Below are 20,375 nucleotides of genomic sequence, written 5' to 3' on the forward strand. Positions count from 1 at the left end.
ATAAATATTCATAATGAACAATTTTTATTGTGGAATATGGAAGCCCTTTGTAAATGTAAATTGAAGGTTTTTTTTTTTTGAGATGGAGTTTCGCTCTGTCACACAGGTCAGAGTGCAGTGGCACGATCTCAGCTCACCGCAGCCTCCCCTCTCCCAGGTTCAAGCGATTCTTCTAGAAGCCTCAGCCTCCTGAGTAGCTGGGATTTACAGGCACACGCCACCACACCCAGCTAATTTTCGTATTTTTAATGGAGACGGGGTTTCACCATGTTGGCCAGGCTACTCTCAAACTCCTGACGTGATCCGCCCACCTCGGCCTCCCAAAGTGCTGGGATTACAGGCATGATGAGCACCTTACTCGGCTTGGAGTTTTTCTTTTCTTTTTCTTTTTTTTTTGAGATGGAGTCTCGCTCTGTCATCCAGGCTGGAGTACAGTGGCACAATCTCGGCTCACCGCAAGCTCTGCCTCCCGGGTTCACACCATTCTCCTGCCTCAGTCTCCCAAGTAACTGGGACTACTACAGGTGCCCGCCACCACGCCCAGCTATTTTTTTGTATTTTTAGTAGAGATGGGGTTTCACCGTGTTAGCCAGGATGGTCTCTATCTCCTGACCTCGTGATCCATCTGCCTCGGACTCTGAAGGTGTTGGGATTACAGGCGTGAGCCACCGTGCCCGGCTGAGTTTTTCATTTTTATCCTCTTCTCTCCCTCTAATTATAGAAGAAATACAAATTCCTCATAAAATGTTTATGGATAAAGACAAACCATGGATAAAGACAAAACATGGATAAAGACAAAAGTCTGCTCTGTATAATGAGCAGTGACAGAATTTTGGAATTTCATACCTGTTTCTTTCTGTAAATAATTTTCTTATTTCTGAAAAGTACATGGAAATCATGTAAAACCATCATTTCTGGGGTGAAGAGCAGTGACTTATGTGCTCTTTTCCTTTTTTAGATCCTGAGAGTCAGACCTTGAAAGAACACTTAATTGATGAATTGGACTATGTATTGGTCCCCACCGAGGCCTGGAATAAATTACTAAACTGGTACGGCTGTGTAGAAGGGCAGCAACCCATCGTCAGAAAAGTGAGTTATGTGAATCGTCCCACCCACTGTCTGCAGATGCTTTCTTTTGGACACTGACTAGTATTTGCTAGGAAAATGAACATACCTCAGTGGTTGAATAGTGATGCTTGAGGCCTTGTTTCTGTATCTCTCTTTTTTTTTTTTTTGAAATGGAGTCTCTTGTTGTCAAGGCTGGAGTGCAACAGCACGATCTTGTTTCACTGCAGCCTCTGCTGCCCGGGTTCAAGTGATTCTCCTGCCTCAGCCTCCCGAGTAGCTGGGATTACAGGCGCCTGCCACTATGCCCGGCCAATTTTTGTATTTTTAGTAGAGACAGGGTTTCGCCATGTTGGCCAGTCTGGTCTCAAACTCCTGACCTTGTGATCTGCCTGACTCGGCCTCCCAAAGTGCTGGGATTGCAGGTATGAGCCACCATGCCTGGCCTGTTTCTGATTCTCTTTAGGAAATTGTGGTTGTGAGCAAAGTAGCTCATTCAGGATGTTATCATGAGTGGCCTCTAAACATCAGAGCTGCCCAGTGGCTTGGAATGTGCCCAGCAGTGCTGTGAGAACACTTTCTGGAAAATTCTATGAGAGAAAGTTCACTGGGGGCATATGGACATAATTAATGTCCTGCATCTTATTTATCTTAGAAAACCTTTATGATACTGCTTTTCCCTCTATGCTTAAGAGTCTTTGAGCCAGGTGCAGTGGCTCACACCTGTAATCCCAGCACTTTGGGAGACTGAGGCAGGCGGATCACGAGGTCAGGAGATCAAGACTATCCTGGCCAACATGGTGAAACCTCATCTCTACTAAAAATACAAAAATTAACTATGCGTGGTGGCACATGCCTGTAGTCCCAGCTACTCAGGAGGCTGAGGCAAGAGAATTGCTTGAACCCAGGAGGCGGAGGTTGCAGTGAGCCAAGATGGCGCCACTGTACTCCAGCCTGGCAACAGAGCGAGACTCCATCTCAAAAAAAAAAGAGTCTTGGCCAGGCGCGGTGGCTTACATCTGTAATCCCAGCACTTTGGGAGGCCGAGGCGGGCGGATCACAAGGTCAGGAGATCGAGACCATCCTGGCTAATATGGTGAAACTCCGTCTCTACTAAAAATACAAAAATTAGCTGGGAGTGGTGGTCGGCCCCTGGAGTCCCAGCTGCTCGGGAGGCTGAGGCAGGAGAATCTCTTGAACCCAGGAGGTGCAGGTTGTAGTGAGCCGAGATCCCGCCACTGCACTCCAGGCTGGCGACAGAGCAAGACTCTGTCTCAGAAACAAAAAACAGTGAAGAATAGGCTTCTCTCTGATTTCATCAAGATACTCTTGGTCTTAGTGGGTAGAAAATATATATATATATTTTTTTTGTGGGGGACAGAGTCTCGCTGTGTTGCCCACATTGGAGTGCGGTGGAATGATCTTGGCTTACCGCAACTTCTGCCTCCCAGGTTCAAGCGATTCCCCTGTCTTAGCTTCCTGAGTAGTTGGGATTACAGGCACATGCCACCATGCCCGACTAATTTTTGTATTTTTAGTAAAAATGGGGTTTAACCATGTTGGTCAGGCTGGTCTCGAATTCCTGACCTCAAATGATCCACCCACCTCGGCTTCCCAGAGTGTTGGGAATACAGGCGTGAGCTACCACACCCGGCCAGAAAAAAGATTTTTAAACTCCTGGTCCAGCACCAGTGGCTTTAAAAATCTGTTCTTTCGATCCCTTGATCAGTAAAGGAAACTGATTATCATGAGTTTTCTGCTTTTTGCTTCTGATAAGATGTGCTTCATCCAAGACTGCCCAGCTGCAAAACTGCTATACCTTTACCCCTGCCTCTTGTTCATAGGTCGTGGAGCATGGCCTGTTTGTCAAGCACTGTAAAGTCGAGGTGTATTTGCTGGAACTGAAGCTCTGTGAGAACAGCGACCCCACTAATGTGCTGAGTTGCCATTTCAGCAAGGCAGATACCATTGGTGAGAGGCTGGGCTGGGGTCCCTAGTATGTGGTGAGAGAGTGTAGAACACTGTGGCTGATGGGAGGGAAGAGGGCATTATTTTATATGCCCTCTTTAGATTTGTTCCCAAATCATCTCGAGCTGTGGCTGCCAGTCCTGACCTGGGAGCCTGTTCCCCCAGGGAATTCTTATGGCGAGAACTCTGGGCCTGCTCCTTGCCCATTGTCTATGATAATGAAGATAAGGAAATGTAGATCCAGAGAAGTTTAAAAATAACTTCTTTAAAAATCTCAGAAAAGTTTACAGTGAGCTACGATCCCACCACTGTACTGCAGCCTGGGCATCAGAGCAAGATCCTGTCTCTAAAAAAAAAACAAATCTCAGCCAGGAAATGGCGGAGCTAGCTTTTGAAGCCATATCTGAGTTAACTCCAAAGATAAGCTTTCTCACTTTCTATGTTGCTTTTGCGCTGTAAATGAGAGACAAACATTAGAGAAGAAGCACAGGGAGACTTTCCAGGCGTATGAGTGCAAGAGGCCACCCATGGGAGATGATTGATTTTAAGAGTTATCGGGGTTGAACCAGAGCACCTGTGAGCATCTGAAAAGAAGGAGGATGAGCATTAGTTTGCCATGGCTGTCTTTAGCCTTGCATGTGGACAAAGCCGCAAGTGATATTTCTGCCTGTTCCTAGCAACCATCGAGAAAGAGATGCGGAAGCTGTTCAACATCCCTGCAGAGCGTGAAACACGGCTCTGGAACAAATACATGAGCAACACCTACGAGCAGTTGAGCAAGCTAGACAACACTGTCCAGGATGCTGGGCTATACCAGGGTCAGGTAGGAGGGCCCACGCCATTCCCCAGCAGGTAGCTCTGCCCAGGGTGTGTGGCCAGATTCTTTTTGCTTCTTAGCATGTTGGAAATGCAGTGGTTTGAACTCTCCTCATTTGGTTTCCCCTTTTACTCAGGTGCTAGTAATTGAGCCTCAAAATGAAGATGGCACATGGCCCAGGCAGACCTTGCAGTCAAAGTAAGTGAATTTTTTCTCCCTTGTCATAGGCTCACATGTGCAAAAGAGACAGTCTTTCCTAAGGCAGTACTTGTACTAAGAAAAATTGTTCTGATTTAGATGAAAAACGCCTATTTTGTATATCCAGAGTTCCTGCTTCTGGATGAAGACCCTGGCTTTTGGTAGCAGGGCAGCATCTAAGGGAAACCTGTCAGGATATCTCAGCAAGGTGGCGAGTCTCTCCTCGTGGAGAATGAGAAAAGGAGGAAGGGATCTGAGGGATCAAGTCTAAGGTTGCTGCTCTACCAAGAGGTTGCTTTGTTTTTGTCATGCTTTTATTTTCTTCACCTGTAGTTAGAGGCCTTGATGGATAAGAGGAGGGCTAAGGCATGGGGTTTCATATGACTTAAAAGTGATAGTTGAGGCCTGAACATGGTGGCTCATGCCTGTAATCTCAGCACTTTGAGAGGCCGAGGCAGGTGGATCACCTGAGGCCAGGAGTTCAAGACCAGCCTGGCCAACATGGTAAAACCCTGTCTCTACTAAAAATACAAAAATTAGCCAGGCTTGGTGGCAGGCACCTGTAATCCCAGCTACTCCGGAGGCTGAGGCTCGAAAGTCACTTGAATCCAGGAGGTAAAGGTTGCAGTGAGCTGAGATCGCACCATTTCACTCCAACCTGGGTGACAGTGCAAGACTCTGACTGACCCCCAAAAAAACAACAAAAGGTGATAGCTTGATTCCACCTGTTTCTGCCCAGTGGCGTGTTACTCTTTGTTGCCCTGGGAGCTTGCTGGGTGAATTGTTCAGCTCCAAAACTTGGACTAAAGATACATCTGTCTCAGGAGATGTTCATGTGGTATATGGAACTGTGCATGTTCCTAGAAAGGGAGATAAAGAAATGATGAATTTTCCTTATGGTATAAGTTTTGGAAATTATATCTGTGTTCCAGTAGTTATGGGAACAATGTTGCTCTCTGTCCTTTTCCCTCTGTCAGGCCTTGGACTGTGACCATTACATAGTAGTGGGGCTCCTAGCTCATTTGAGAACCATGAAAACTATGAGTTCTTAAGAGAAGAAATGTTAGACCCCTGGAGTTCAATCATGGACTCCAGTTTAAGAAACCCTGGGTGCCAGTTGTTGACAAGATGAATAAAATCGCTGTGGTAGGCATAGCTGTGCTCATCTTTACCCTGAGATATCCATATCCTAATTCCTAGAGTCAGTTTCAGAATCTCTCACTATGTCAGGTGACATGGCAAAAGGGACTTTGCAGATGGGATTAAGCATGATGTTTAATGCCTGTAGTCCCAGCTACCTGACAGGCTCAGATGGGAGCATTGCTTGAGTCCAGGAATTTGAGGCTGCAGTGAGCTATGATTCCACCATTACACTCCTGCCTGGGTGACAGCAAGACCCCATCTCTCTTTTTTTTTTCAAAAAAGGCTAGTGCGGTGGCTCATGCCTGTAATCCCAGCACTTTGGGAGGCCGAGGTGGGCTGAGCACCTGAGGTTGGTAGTTCGAGACCAGCCTGACCAACATGGAGAAACCCCGTCTCTACTAAAAATACAAAATTAGCCAGGCGTGGTGGTGCATGTCTATAATTTCAGCTACTTGGGAGGCTGAGGCATGAGAATGGTGTTTGCAGTGAGCCTAGATCATGCCACTGCACTCCAACTTGGGCAATGGAGTGAGACTGTGTCTCAGGAAAAATAAAATAAAGGTACAATAATAATAAGCAAGGTTTAAGAAAGCATCTAATATCTGCAATATTCCAGAGATAAATTCTGGGTAATGCCAGCATAGGTGAGGGGGCAGGAATTAGTATAGAGCAGAGAGAGATGAGAATGTCCAGAACTACTATTCTTGGAGATGAGAAAGGTGAACAATTGTAAGTTCATGTAATTTATGGGGAAAAATACAAATAGAGATCCTAATAAGTTAATGGAACAACTAATAGAAATGGAAAATTGAATGTATAACTTTGAAACATGCTATGTCAGTTAGGAAAGGCTTCCTGGCAGGTAAGAAAAATCTGCAAATTAGTGTATTAAGCAAGATGGAGGCTTACATCTTTCTGAAAAGAATTTTTGATGTAGGCAGTCAATCCATTGCTGATGTAGCAGCTCCATGGCAGTATTAAACCCACTGTTTTGTCCGACAATTTTGCTTTACGGTGTGTGGCTTCTACTTCAAAGATGGCCACTTCTGGTCCGAGGTGACTGCTAGAACTGCAGTAATTAGACCTACATTCCAGTAGCTGGGAGAGGGAAAAGGGAAGGAGGACCTACCCCTTCCTTTTTAGGACATTTCTCAGATATCATACATCAAACCTTCTTTTACATCTCATTGGCTAATCATATGACAATACCCGGCTTTCAGGAAGGCTGAGATGTACTGTATAGCAGGACTGCATCATGTCCAACTAAAAACTGGGGTTCTCAAACTAAGGAAGGAGGGGAAAATAGCTATCAGGAGGCAACTAGCAAACTGCCACACCTGCAAAAGGAAACTTAATGGAAGGCAAGGATGAAGGGGGAAAAAAACTAAGTAGTATGGTAATTAGAAAACGTGTTAGAACATGTGGAAAAAGGGGGAAAAGAAAACCTGAAATAAGGAGGCTGAATTAAATTCGTTTAAGTCTAATAACAGCATTAGAATCACTGTAGATGAGTTAAATTTACCAACCTAAAGACAAATTCTCAGATCAGACTTTAAAAGACAAATCACACCAGGGATATACAGTGGTGTGTGCCTATAGTCCTAGCTAATTCAGAAGGCTGAGGGAGGAAGCTTGCTTGAGCCCAGGAGTTCAAAGTTACTGTGAGCCATGATTACATCATTTCTCTCCAGCCTGGGCAACAGAGTGAGACCCTGTTTTTTTTTTTTTTTGAGACAGAGTTTCACTCTTGTTGCCCAGGCTGGAGTGCAATGGCACAATCTCGGCTCACCACAACCTCCGCCTCCCAGGTTCAAGCAGTTCTCCTGCCTCAGCCTCCCGAGTAGCTGGGATTACAGGCATGTGCCATCACGCCCGGCTAATTTTGTATTTTTAGTAGAGACAGGGTTTCTCCATGTTGGTCAGGCTGGAGACCCTGTCTCTTAGAAAGAAAAGAGTCAGGCATGGTGACTTATACCTGTAATCCCAGCATTTTGGAAAGCTGAGGTGGGAGGATTGCTTAAGGATAGGAGTTTAAGACCAGCCTGGTCAACATAGCAAGACTCTTGTCTCTACAAATTTTTCTTTTTAAATTAGCTGGGCATGGTAGCTTGTGCCTGCAGTTCCAGCTACTTGGGAGGCTGAGGTGGGAGGATCCCTTGAGCACAGGAGTTTGAGGCTGCAGTGAGCTGTAATTGTGCACTGCACGGCAGCCTGGATGACAGAGCAAGAGCTTGTCTCAAAACACACACACAAGAAAATAAAACAAGGCTGGGTGCAGTGGCTCATGGCCTGTAATCCCACTTTGGGAGGCCGAGGTGGGTGGATCACTTGAGTTCAGGAGTTCAAGACCAGCCTGGTGAACGTGACGAGACCCTGTCTCTACTAAAAATACAAAAAATTAGCCAGGAGTGGTCGCGTACACCTGTAATCCCAGCTACTTGGGAGGCTGAGGCAGGAGAATCACTTGAACTCAGGAGGCAGAGGTTGTAGTGAGCCGAGATGGCACCATTGCACTCCAGCGTGCGTGACAGAGCAAGACTCCATCTCAAAAAAAAAAAAAAGAGACCAAACATGTTTAGTAATACATTGTGTGTCAAAGACACAGAGAAGTTGAAATTGAGGAAATGGAAATAGTGGCTCATGCCTGTAATCCCAGCACTTTGGGAGGCCGAGGCAGGCAGATCATGAGGTCAAGAGATCAAGACCATCCTGGGCCAACATGGTGAAACCCCATCTCTACTAAAAATACAAAAAAATTAGCTGGATGTGGTGGTGTGCTCTTGTAGTCCCAGCTACTCAGGAGGCTGAGGCAGGAGAATCTCTTGAACCTGGGTGGCGGAGGTTGCAGTCAGCTGAGATCACGCCACTGCACTCCAGCCCAGGCGACAGAGCAAGACTCCGTCTCAAAAAATAAAAAGAAACATACATCAAGGGAATATGTTATTGAAGGAAGGTCACTAGTTGGCTTAGTAACTTTTTAAAAACCTACCAATAAGGTCAGTTTTATATATTTATCTTTTTTGTTTTTTTGAGACAAAGTCTTTCTCTGTCACCCAAGCTGGAATGCAGTGGCGTGATCCCCTCCCAAGGTGCTGGAATTACAGGTGTAAGCCACCGCGCCCGGCCTATATATTTCTGTTTATTTATTTATCCCTTAACAGTCCTCCCTCCAATTTAATATATTTCTTGGCAGAGGATAGTAAATGTTTCCATGGATGGATTCCTTGGTTGTTGTTTTTTTTTCTTTGTTTTTTGTTGTTGTTTTCTTTTTTTTTTTTTTTTTTTTTTTTTGAGACGGAGTCTCGCTCTGTCGCCCAGGCTGGAGTGCAGTGGCTGGATCTCAGCTCACTGCAAGCTCCGCCTCCCGGGTTCACGCCATTCTCCTGCCTCAGCCTCCCGAGTAGCTGGGACTACAGGCGCCCGCCAGGTCGCCCGGCTAGTTTTTTGTATTTTTAGTAGAGACGGGGTTTCACCGGGTTAGCCAGGATGGTCTCGATCTCCTGACCTCGTGATCCGCCCGTCTTGGCCTCCCAAAGTGCTGGGATTACAGGCTTGAGCCACCACGCCCGGCCTTTTTTTTTTTTTTTTGAGATGGAGTCTTGCTCTGTCACCCAGGCTGGAGTGCAGTGGTGCAATCTCGGCTCACTGCAAGCCCTGCCTCCCAGGTTTACACCATTCTCCTGCCTCAGCCTCCCTAGTAGCTGGGACTACAGGCGCCCACCGTCACACCTGGCTAATTTTTGTATTTTTTAGTAGAGACGGGGTTTCACCGTGTTAGCCAGGATGGTCTCGATCTCCTGACCTCGTGATCTGCCTGCCTCGGCCTCCCAAAGTGCTGGGATTACAGGCGTGAGCCACCACGCCTGGTCGTTTTTTTTCTTTTTTCTTTTTTTTTGAGACAGAGTCTTGCTTAAACCCAGGAGGCAGAGGTTGCAGTGAACTGAGACTTCACCATTGCACTCCAGCCTGGGCGACAAGAGTGAAACTCCATCTCAAAAAAAAAAAAAAAATAGGAGGCCCTGGGAGATGTTGACCCAGCAGGGCGTGGCGCTGCAGAAATACAACAACAAGCTGGTCAGATGCGTAGAGGAGCTATGCCAGAAGCAGGAGGAACTGTGCCGGCAGATCCAGCAGGAGGAGGACGAGAAGCAGCGGCTGCAGAATGAGGTGAGGCAGCTGGCAGAAAAGCTGGCCTGCATCAGTGAGAACCTGACATGCAAGACTGCCTCTCTCAGTAAGTTCTACCAGACCATCGCGGAGACGGAGGCCACCTACCTCAAGATGCTGGAGAGCTCCCAGACTTTGCTCAGTGTCCTGAAGAGGGAAGCTGGGAACCTGACCAAGGCTACAGCCTCAGACCACAAAAGTAGCGGTGACAGGGACAGCTGACCAGACCAGCTGACCTGCCTCCGTGTGCCTCTCAACTCAGCCCCAGCAAGTCTGTCCACAGAGTGTCTTCTTCATGGCAGCAGCCCTCTTCTTTCACTGTCTCAGGTGCCAAGAGGGGCAGCTGCCCACCTCCACTGGCAACAGTGACAAGCCTGGGGCACAGCCTGTGGGTCCTGGCTTCTGCTCACACAGGCTGTGGGGATGGTGGGCTCTAGGTCAGCTCTGCAAGGGGCCTGTCTCTGCAGCACCCACACTCCTGGGCTGCCAGGGAGGCCCTGGTTAGTCTGAACACCCTGGGCGTCCTCTCACCTTGTGCCTCCTCAGCCAGCAGAGGCCCAGGGCAGGGTCAAGGGTTCTGCTTCATTCCAGAACCCAATCCCAGAAGCCACAGGCTTGCCCCTGTGGCCTGTGATGTCAATAAACATTATCTTAGGCTGGGTGCAGTGGCTCACGCCTGTTATCCCAGCACTTTGGGAGGCCGAGACGGGCGGATCACGAGGTCGGGAGATCGAGACCATCCTGGCTATAACACGGTGAAACCCCGTCTCTACTAAAATACAAAAAAATTAGAAGGGCGTGGTGGCGGGCACCTGTAGTCCCAGCTACTTGGGAGGCTGAGGCAGGAGAATGGCATGAACCCGGGAGGCGGAGCTTGCAGTGAGCTGAGATCCGGCCACTGCACTCCAACCTGGGCGACAGAGTGAGACTCCGTCTCAAAAAAAAAAAAATAAATAAATAAACTATCTTTGTAAAAATAAATAAATGACTGAATGAATGAGTGAATGAATGAAAAATAAATTAGCTGGGCTTGGTGGCTTACACCTATAATCCTAGCACTTTGGGAGGCTGAAGCAGGCAGATCACTTAAGGCCAGGAGTTCGAGACTAGCCAGACATGGTGGTGTGCACCCCATCTCTACTAAAAATAGAAAAACTGGCCGGGCACGGTGGCTCACGCCTGTAATCCCAGCACTTTGGGAGGCCGAAGTGGGTGGATCACGAGGTCAGGAGATCGAGACCATGGTGAAACCCCATCTCTACTAAAAATACAAAAAAATAAATTAGCCGGGCGAGGTGGCGGGCGCCTGTAGTCCCAGCTACTCGGGAGGCTGAGGCAGGAGAATGGTGTGAACCCAGGAGGCGGAGCTTGCAGTGAGCCGAGATGGCGCCACTGCACTCCAGCCTGGGGGACAGAGCGAGACTCCGTCTCAAAAAAAAAAAAAATAAATAAATAAATAAATAAATAAATAAACTAGCCAGACATGGTGGTGTGCACCTGTAATCCCAGCTACTCGGGAAGCTGAGGCATGAGAATTGCTTGAACTGGGGAGGCAAAGGCTGCAGTGAGCTGAGATGGGACTCCTGCACTCCAGCCTGGGCGACAGAATGAGACACTCTCTAAATAAATAAATAAATAGATAAATTAAAAGAATTTATCATTATCTTAATTATAGTTCCAGGTACCAGACTCTAGATACTTGAGGTCAGTCTTTTTTTTCTTTTTTTAGATGGAGTCTCGCTCTTATTGCCCAGGCTGGAGTGCAATGGCGCGATCTCGGCTCACCACAACCTCCACCTCTTGGGTTCAAGTGATTCTTCTGCCTCAGCCTCCGAGTACATGGGATTATAGGCATGTGCCACCATGCCCGGCTAATTTTGTATTTTTAGTGGAGATGGGGTTCCTCTGTGTTGGTCAGACTGGTCTCTGACTCCCAACCTCAGGTGATCCGCCTACCTCGGCCTCCCAAAGTGCTGGGATTACAGGCGTGAGCCACCGTGCCTGGCCTAGTCTTAAAAAGATGGACTTAGAGCAGCGTTCAGTCTGGAGAATGTCTGAGAAGCAAGTGGAGTGCAGTAGATTAAGGAGGGTAGGCATGGGCTCTGCCTGGTTTGCCCAGAGCCTCACTTTGGGCCTGGGCACAGGGATGTTACAGGTCTCCACCATGGTTTCAGGCACACATTTGAGTTGTAATTGATAATCACCTGACATGCCTTGGGAGCAGGACTTAACAGTAGAAAGGTGCCTGGGAGTCCTGAGGCTTGCCTACAGTGTCTCTTAGGAGCAGAGGTATCCTTGTTTGGAGGCATGTTGTCTGTTTTCAGAGTGTGGCATGAGACCCAGTCACAAATCAGAGTGAGATACTGCCTACCTAATATATATGCCTGAGATTCAGACATTTCCCCTGGCTGCCTGTTTTCCAGCCTGTAATGCCCAGGGTGTGTTCCACAGTTGCCTGAAGGTCTCGAGACTAGTCCCTGCCCTAGTGCTCAGCATTTCCTACATTGTAGTACATTTTCTGAAGAGAAGTTTTGTTTTTGACTTGTCTGTCAAAGATAGAGTATTTCTTAATAGATGGGGTCTTGCTTTGTTGCCCAGATGGGAATGCAATGGCATGATTATAGTTTACTACAACCTCTAACTCCTGGGATCAGGGGATCCTCTCGGCTTAGCCTCCCGAGTAGCTGGGACTGCAGGCTTGAGCCACTATACCTGGCTTTTTCTGTTTTGTAGAGACAAGGTCAGCCTCCCAAAGTGCTGGGATTATAAGCATGAACCACTGCACCCAGCCTAAGGATAGAGGTTTTTTTTTTCTTTTTTTTTTTTTTTTTAAATCTTACTGTGTAAATTTTCAAGCACATAAAAAGTATCCTTTTATGCCCTTAATTTGGTTTCTTTTTGATTGAATTTACTATGAAAACTACTGGCAGTATTTTCTAGAACATTTTAAACGTCAAATAAAATTTTTCTTTAATTTCTATCATCCAGAAATGTCCTTTTAAGAAATCGACAGGTCTTGGATATCTCAAATGATTTGTATGGATTTTTGCCCTTTTTTTTTTTTTTTTTTGAGACGGAGTCTCGCTCTGTCGCCCAGGCCGGAGTGCAGTGGCCGGATCTTGGCTCACGGCAAGCTCCGTCTCCCGGGTTAACGCCATTCTCCTGCCTCAGCCTCCCCAGTAGCTGGGACTACAGGCGCCCGCCACCTCGCCCGGCTGGTTTTTTTGTATTTTTTAGTAGAGACGGGGTTTCACCGGGTTAGCCAGGACGGTCTCGATCTCCTGACCTCGTGATCCGCCCGTCTCGGCTTCCCAAAGTGCTGGGATTACAGGCTTGAGCCACCGCGCCCGGCCTGCCCTTTTTTAAAATAAATAAAATAGAGATAGGGTCTCGCTATGTTGACCAGGTTGATCTTGAACTCTTGTCCTCAAGCAGTCTTCCCACCCTGGCCTCCCAAAATGCTAGGATTACAGGCATGAGCCACCAGGCCCGGCTGATTTTTGCCCTTTGAAGCTCAAGAAAATAGATAAGTTACCAATGAATAGTTACTGAAAAGAGGAGTGCCATACCATTCATCTTGAGGTTTGTGCATCAGAATTCGAATTTCACTATTCTGTCTTACCTGCTCTCTGTGCTGAGGTGACTGAGTCTGCCATTGCATATCAGACCAGCCTTGGGCAGCAGACTTTCTTTATGCATAAGAGGCTAGGAAATCACGTTGGACGTCTCACTGGACAGGATTGAATGCATGCATGCTTAAGTCTCCCATGTGGTGAATGAGAGTACCCTTGACTGTGGTGAATCTCGCTTAGTGCAGCTGCTTGAGTTCTTGGACTCCTTTGCAGCATGGGGATGAAGCTGTGTGAACCAAATCCTCTTTAGGATTAGAGAAGGGTACATTTCCTTATGGGAAGGTGAGAGACTGAGGAGCCCTCATTTTCACTTGCTGTGACCGCACTGTGGAGCAAACCTCGGTTCAGGTACCTGCTTAGGCCCTATGTAATTTCCTGATGTGCCCACTGCTGGTATACAAGATCATACTTGTTTTTGCTGCCACATTTTTCTTCTCATAGGGAAGCCAAGTTAAGATCAGATCCCATGAGGGTGAGCACTGTGTGGGGACAGCACATCTTCTTAGTCATTTTTTGTATTCTAAAAATAACCCGGTATTCTAGAAGGGAAATCCCAGTTTTATATTTGAAACAATGGAAGAGGATTCACTTTCTTATTTGACTGAGTGCAGTGGCTCATGTATGTAATCCCAGCCCTTTGGGAGGCTGAGGCAGGAGGATTGCTTGAGTCCAGGAGTTTGAGACCAGCCTGGGCAACATAAGGAGACTGTTGCTATGGAGTACAAAAAAAAAAGGTAAAAATTAAAAATTTTAAAATAAGATTTACGTTCTTCCTTATGTCCTTATATAGATTCTAGCAGATTGATGAAATTGATAGCAATTTAAAATTTGGTCAATGAGCCCTTGAATTAATTTGAAAGTAGAAATCTAAAATAAGAGCCTGAAAAATATTAAAACGTGAACTTGAAACAGAGAGGTTACGGTGGCAAATTCTAGGCCGGGCGCGGTGGCTCAAGCCTGTAATCCCAGCACTTTGGGAGGCCGAGACGGGCAGATCACGAGGTCAGGAGATCAAGTCCATCCTGGCTAACACGGTGAAACCCCGTCTACTAAAAAATACAAAAAACTAGCCGGGCAAGGTGGTGGGCGCCTGTAGTCCCAGCTACTCGGGAGGCTGAGGCAGGAGAATGGCGTGAACCCGGGAGACGGAGCTTGCAGTGAGCTGAGGTCCGGCCACTGCACTCCAGCCTGGGCCACAGAGCGAGACTCCGTCTCAAAAAAAAAAAAAAAAAAAAAAAACCAGTGGCAAATTCAAAGGAACAAAATTCTCCATAGAAGGCATAGTGAAACCAAATTGGCATTTTTCTCTTCTCATGTCCTTGTACCCAGCTATTTAATTTGCATCCAGCCTTTTTGGAGAAGGTCATCTCTTATTGCCGTTTTTCTTTTTTTTTTGAGATGGGGTTTTGCTCTTGTTGCCCAGGCTGGAGTGCAGTGGCACGATCTCGGCTCACTACAGCCTCTGCCTCCTGGGTTCAAGCAGTTCTCCTGCCTCAGCCTCCCAAGTAACTGGGATTACAGGCATGCGCCACTAGTCCTGGCTAATTTTTTTGTATTTTTAGTAGAGACGGGGTTCCACCATGTTGGTAAGGCTAGACTCGAACTCCTGATCTCAAGTAATCCACCCACCCACCTCAGCCTCCCAAAGTGGTGAGATTACAGGTGTGAGCTACCTCAGCTGGTCTTATTGCCATTTCTCTTTGCCTTTCACTGATAATTCTTAAAATTCAGGGAAGCAGGCCAGATGCAGTGGTTCACGCCTATAATTCCAGCACTTTGGGAGGACAGGGCAGGCAGATCACAAGTCAAGAGATCGAGACCATCCTGGCCAACATGGTGAAACTTTGTCTCTACTAAAAATACAAAAAAATTAGCTAGGTGTGGTGGCACATGCATGTAGTGCTAGCTACTCGGGAGGCTGAGGCAGGAGAATTGTTTGATCTCGGGAGATGGAGGTTGCAGTGAGCCAAGATTGTGCCATTGTACTCCAGCCTGGTGACAGAATGAGACTCCGTCTCAAAAAAAAAAAAAAATTCAGAGAAGTTTATGATTTGTAAATCAAACCAGGATGCTTGAAGATGAACCTTTTGGGGTTTTTTTGTTTGTTTGTTTGTTTGTTTGTTTTTGAGACGGAGTCTCGCTCTGTCACCCAGGCTGGAGTGCAGTGGCCAGATCTCAGCTCACTGCAAGCTCCGCCTCCCTGGTTTACGCCATTCTCCTGCCTCAGCCTCCCGAGTAGCTGGGACTACAGGCGCCCGCCACCTCGCCCGGCTAGTTTTTTTTTTTTGTATTTTTTAGTAGAGACGGGGTTTCACCGTGTTAGCCAGGATGGTCTGGATCTCCTGACCTCGTGATCCGCCCATCTCGGCCTCCCAAAGTGCTGGGATTACAGGCTTGAGCCACCGCGCCCGGCCTGTTTGTTATTTTTTAAGAGACAGAGTATAACTCTGTCACCCAGGCTGGAGTGCAGTGGCGCGATCTCGGCTCACTGAAACCTCTACCTCCCGGGTTCAAGCAATTCTTCTGCTCCTCAGCCTCCCCAGTAGCTGGGACTACAGGCACATGCCACCATGCCCTGGGACTACAGGCACATGCCACCATGCCTGGCTAATTTCTTTATCTTCTTTTCTTTGAGAAAGAGTTTCGCTCTTTTTTTTTTTTTTTTTTTTTTTTTTTTTGAGACGGAGTCTTGCTCTGTCACCCGGGCAAGAGGGCAGGAGTGCAGTGGCCAGATCTCAGCTCACTGCAAGCTCCGCCTCCCAGGTTCACGCCATTCTCCTGCCTCAGCCTCCCGAGTAGCTGGGACTACAGGCGCCCGCCACCTCGCCCGGCTAGTTTTTTGTATTTTTAGTAGAGACGGGGTTTCACTGTGTTAGCCAGGATGGTCTCGATCTCCTGACCTTGTGATCCGCCCGTCTCGGCCTCCCAAAGTGCTGGGATTACAGGCTTGAGCCACTGCGCCCGGCCAAGAGTTTCGCTCTTGTTGCCCAGGCTGGAGTGCAATGGCTGCATTACACTCACATTGCAATGTGAACAATCTTGGCTCACTGCAACTTCTGCCTCCCGGGTTCAAGCAATTCTCCTCAGCCTCCCGAATAGCGCCACTACATCTGGCTAATTTTTTTTTTTTTTTTTTTGAGATGGCATCTCGCTCTGTCACCAGGCTGGAGTGCAGTGGTGCAATCTTGGCTCACTCCCGGGTTCAAGTGATTCTCCTGCCCCAGCCTCCTGAGTGGCTGGGATTACAGGTGCCCACCACCACATCCAGATAATTTTTGTATTTTTAGTAGAGAGGGGGTTTCACTGTGTCTTGAACTCCTGACCTCATGGCCATACTGGTCTTGAATTTTTGACCTCGTGATCCGCCTGCCTTGGCTTCCCAAAGTGCTGGGATTACAAGGGTGAGCCACCTCACCTGGCCTAATTTTGTATTTGTAGTAGTGACGGGGTTTCTCCATGTTGGTCAGGCTGGTCTCAAACTCCTGACCTCAGGTGATCCATTTGCCTTGGCCTGCCAAAGTGCTGAGATTACATGTGTGAGCCATTGCGCCCGGCCTGGCTAATTTCCTTTGCATTTTAGTAGAGACAGGTTTCACTGTGTTGCCCAGGCTGGTCTTGAACTCCTGAGCTCAGGCAGTCTGCCTGTCTCGGCCTCCCAAAGTGCCATGGAGTCCAAAAAAAAAAGATAAAAATTAAAATTTTTAAAATAAGATTTACTTTCTTCCTTATGTCCTTATATAGATTCTAGCAGATTGATGAAATTGATAGCAATTTAAAATTTGGGCAATTAGCCCTTGAATTAATTTGAAAGTAGAAATCTAAAATAAGAGCCTAAAAAATATTAAAACATGAGTTTGAAACAAAGAGGTTACAGTGGCAAATTTGAAGAAACAAAATTCTCCACTGAAGGCATAGTGAAACCAAATTGACATTTTTCTCTTCTCGTGTCCTTATACCCAGCTATTTAATTACAGGCATGAGCCACTGCGCCTGGCCAGCCTTGTGGTTTTTCACACTGAAAGGGTATATGATGGTGTGGACTGATGTGACAGGAAGACCAATTAATTTCTGGACTCTCACTTTAAGTTTACCTTGAAGTAGTATGAATACAGGCTTTTTGTAATTTATTTTAACTAACTGAATATGAAGAACATTTATTTCTTGAGAAGCTACCTAAGGCATTAAATAGGGCTTGCTCTTTGCAAAAAGTCAGTAGCATTGTTTCTGCTTCTCTCTCTCAGATCAAGCACTGCGCCTAGCAGAAATTTTACTACCTCTCCAAAATCATCAGCAAGTCCCTATTCCTCAGTGTCTGCCTCTCCCATTGCAAATGGTGATAGCACTAGCACCTGTGGAATGCACAGTTCCGGTGTCAGCAGGGGGTAAGAGCAGGTCCTTTCATTCTGCTTCCTTTCCCTCTGTCCTTTCCCAGGCTGTATCTTGAGAGCTCATCTGCCGCTACACTAAGCATGGTGGGGTTAGAGTTCCTCATGGGAACGTGCTGCATGTAGTTTCTCACTCCATTTCATACCTATAGTAAAGTGTGCTTCCAAGTTCTGATCTGTGCTGCTTGTCCTCCTGTGAGCCGGTGTTTTCCCCACAGCCTACATCACAGGTAGTCTTAGTGTGGGGCGGGGTAGGGGTCTCTGCATTTGTTTATGAAGGGATGGGCTGGCACATATGGCAGAGTAGTTGTGAAGGGACAGTGCTCAGCTGTGGATGGCCGTGATCCTTTCTTCAAGCATTTCAGGCACACATGCCACATGGCATAGATGGGGGAAGAGGGCAAATGAGGTGAGGAAGTGTGCATGAACTTTCAGGGCCAGTCAAGCCTGGGTGTGGCCTGGTGGGTGGTAGCAGATGCAAGCTCTTGATAACTAAAATGGTCTTCCCTTAAGTCACCTGGCAAAATTAGCATTTGCCAAAGCCTAACAGGAAAATTCAAATAGTGTTTCTTTCCTTAAGAATGTGCTTACCAGCAAAAAAAAAAAAAAAAAAAAAAAAAAAATAAATAAATAAATAAATAAATAAAAAGAATGTGCTTACCAGCTACTAGTGTGTCAAGTAAAGGGTGGGGCAGGTCTGGAGGGCAGGGGAGGGGGTAGAGGGAATTTGCATCATGGGCTTACTACCACACACAAGTTCTAGAGGCCCCCATAGGAGCCTCAAAAAACATCTTGAGGGCATGTGTTATGCACTTGCTTTTATTGCTGATGTGTGTTGTGTTTTCCAGTGGATCTGGCTTTTCTGCTTCGTATAATTGTCAGGAGCCACCATCGTCTCATATACAACCTGGGCTCTGTGGACTTGGAAACCTGGGAAACACCTGCTTCATGAACTCCGCTTTGCAGGTAGAGGAAAGAACTTCCATTCAAATAACACAGCATCTTGAGGTTTGGGTGGAAGCGGCCTGCAAAGATACTGGGTGGATCCTGTCCCAGGAGTCCCTGCCTACCCCTTGTTAGTGCTTTAGTAGTCTCTGCCAGGGCATCTCCCACTAGGTGGTACAGAATGGCTTCATCAGTATTTGTGGACCCCAGATGTCTTTGTAGTCAGTTCTGTGTTTGGTTTTATAGTAAGATTATTTTGAATTTTATTGACTGTTGAGGTATGATCTCTCTAGAAAATGTTGGAGTGCATCCCTGATTGGTCTCTGATGGGATGAGGAGAACTTATAGCAGGTGATGCCAAGCTCAATTATGCCTTGCTGAAGGCTGACTGCCTTTTCACTAAAAATAACTGTCCCAGCCAGGCGCAGTGGCTCACGCCTGTAATCCCAGCACTTTGGGAAGCCAAGGTGGGTGGATCACCTGAGGTCAGGAGTTTGAGACCAGCTTAGCCAACATGGCAAACCCCATCTCTACTAAAAATACAAAAATTAGCCAGGTGTGGTGGCACATGCCTGTAATCCCAGCTTCTCGGGAGGCTGAGGCAGGAAAATCGCTTGAACCCGGGAGGCAGAGGTTGTAGTGAGCCGAGATTGCACCATTGCACTCCAGCCTGGGCAACAAGAGTGAAACTCTGTTTCCAATTAAAAAAAAAAAAATAGCTGTCCCGCCCCATGCTCCTTACTAGAGAAACTCCAAAATCCCCTATTTGAAGCTTGTTTATTGGCCAGGCACAGTGGTTCACACCTGTAATCACAACCCTTTGGGAGGCTGAGGGAGTAGTATTGCTTGAGGCCAGGAGTTTGAGGCCAGCCTGAGCATCATGGCAAGACCCTGTCTCAAAATGGAAAAGAAAATAAACCTTGTTCATTAATTCATCAAGTATTTATTGGGCATATATTATGTGACAGCACTGTAATAGTCATGGGCTGCAAGGAGTTAAAGTCCAGCTTCAAAGTTAGGAGGGCACAGTCCCCAAGACTGCCCTCATTTCCAAAACCAACTGCAAGTTTGCAGGTTTCCAAGACCAGCCTTAGTTTTGATAATTTGTTTAGAAGGAGTCACGGAATTTACTTAGTTATTATACTCATGATAATGGTTTATTGTAGTGAGAGGATGTAGACTAAAATCAGCCAAGGGAAGAGGCATATAGGGCAGAGGTCAGGAGGGTCAAAATGTAGAGCTTCTGTTGTTTTCTACCTATGAAGTCAGTACATGGTACTTTCGTTTTTTTTTTTTTTTTTTTTTTTGAGACAGCATCTCTCTCCTCTCTCTGTTGCCCAGGCTGGAGTGCAGTGGCGCAATCTTGACTCACTGCAACCTCCACCTCCCGGGTATAAGCAATTCTCGTGCCTCAGCCTCCTGAGTAGCTGGGATCACAGGCACACACCACCACGCCTGGCTAATTTTTGTATTTTTAGTAGAGACAGGGTTTCACCATGTTGGCTAACCAGGCTGGTCTCAAATTCCCAACCTCAGGTGATCCACCCACCTCAGCCTCCCAAAGTGCTGGGATTACAGGCGTGAGCCACAGTGCCTGGCCAGAGCATGGTACTTTCCTGGCATTGATGTGTATTGATGCGTATGGAGTGCTGCAAACTATGGAAGCTCACCTGAGCTTCAGTGTCCAGAATTTTTATTGGGGCTTCATCTTATAAATATGATTGACTGGCAGGACGTGGTGGCTCACGCCTGTAATCCCAACACTTTGGAAGACTGAGGCGGGCAGATCATGAGGTCAAGAGTTTGAGAACAGCTTGGCCAACATAGTGAAACCCCGTCTCTACTAAAAATACAAAAAATTAGCTGGGCATGGTGGCGGGCAACTGTAATCCCAGCTACTTGGGAGGCTGAGGCTGGAGAATCGCTTGAACCTGGGAGGCGGAGGTTGCAGTGAGCCAAGATCATGCCACTACACTCCAGCCTGGGTGACAGTGAGAGACTGTGTCTCAAAAAACATAAAATAATAAAGTATAAATATGATTGACTAATTACCTA

The 20,375-nt window shown here is 46.9% G+C and overlaps 2 protein-coding genes across 5 annotated transcripts in view; both read left to right on the forward strand.

The window, feature by feature from the left end:
* The window catches only part of USP4 (ubiquitin specific peptidase 4), a 68,168-nt gene that overhangs the window by 12,647 nt on the left and 35,146 nt on the right, over positions 1 to 20,375 (forward strand). For 2 of the 4 annotated variants that reach the window (XM_010369793.2, XM_010369810.2), the window contains exons 3-8: positions 959 to 1,089; positions 2,910 to 3,036; positions 3,711 to 3,856; positions 3,987 to 4,048; positions 17,232 to 17,372; positions 18,224 to 18,341. In XM_010369793.2, the coding sequence (XP_010368095.1) occupies positions 959 to 1,089; positions 2,910 to 3,036; positions 3,711 to 3,856; positions 3,987 to 4,048; positions 17,232 to 17,372; positions 18,224 to 18,341 (725 nt within the window). Of the gene's footprint in view, positions 1 to 958; positions 1,090 to 2,909; positions 3,037 to 3,710; positions 3,857 to 3,986; positions 4,049 to 9,093; positions 9,146 to 17,231; positions 17,373 to 18,223; positions 18,342 to 20,375 lie in introns of those variants that run through there. The other 2 variants (XM_010369802.2, XM_030941960.1) reach the window with 2 other exon arrangements.
* Positions 9,190 to 10,072, forward strand: LOC104667910 (Sjoegren syndrome nuclear autoantigen 1 homolog). Its single transcript, XM_010370523.2, has one exon. The coding sequence runs from the start codon at positions 9,218 to 9,220 to the stop codon at positions 9,578 to 9,580; it is 363 nt and encodes a 120-aa protein (XP_010368825.1). The 5' UTR covers positions 9,190 to 9,217; the 3' UTR covers positions 9,581 to 10,072.

Source organism: Rhinopithecus roxellana, chromosome 1 (genome assembly GCF_007565055.1).
Source record: "Rhinopithecus roxellana isolate Shanxi Qingling chromosome 1, ASM756505v1, whole genome shotgun sequence".
Lineage (NCBI taxonomy): Eukaryota > Metazoa > Chordata > Mammalia > Primates > Cercopithecidae > Rhinopithecus > Rhinopithecus roxellana.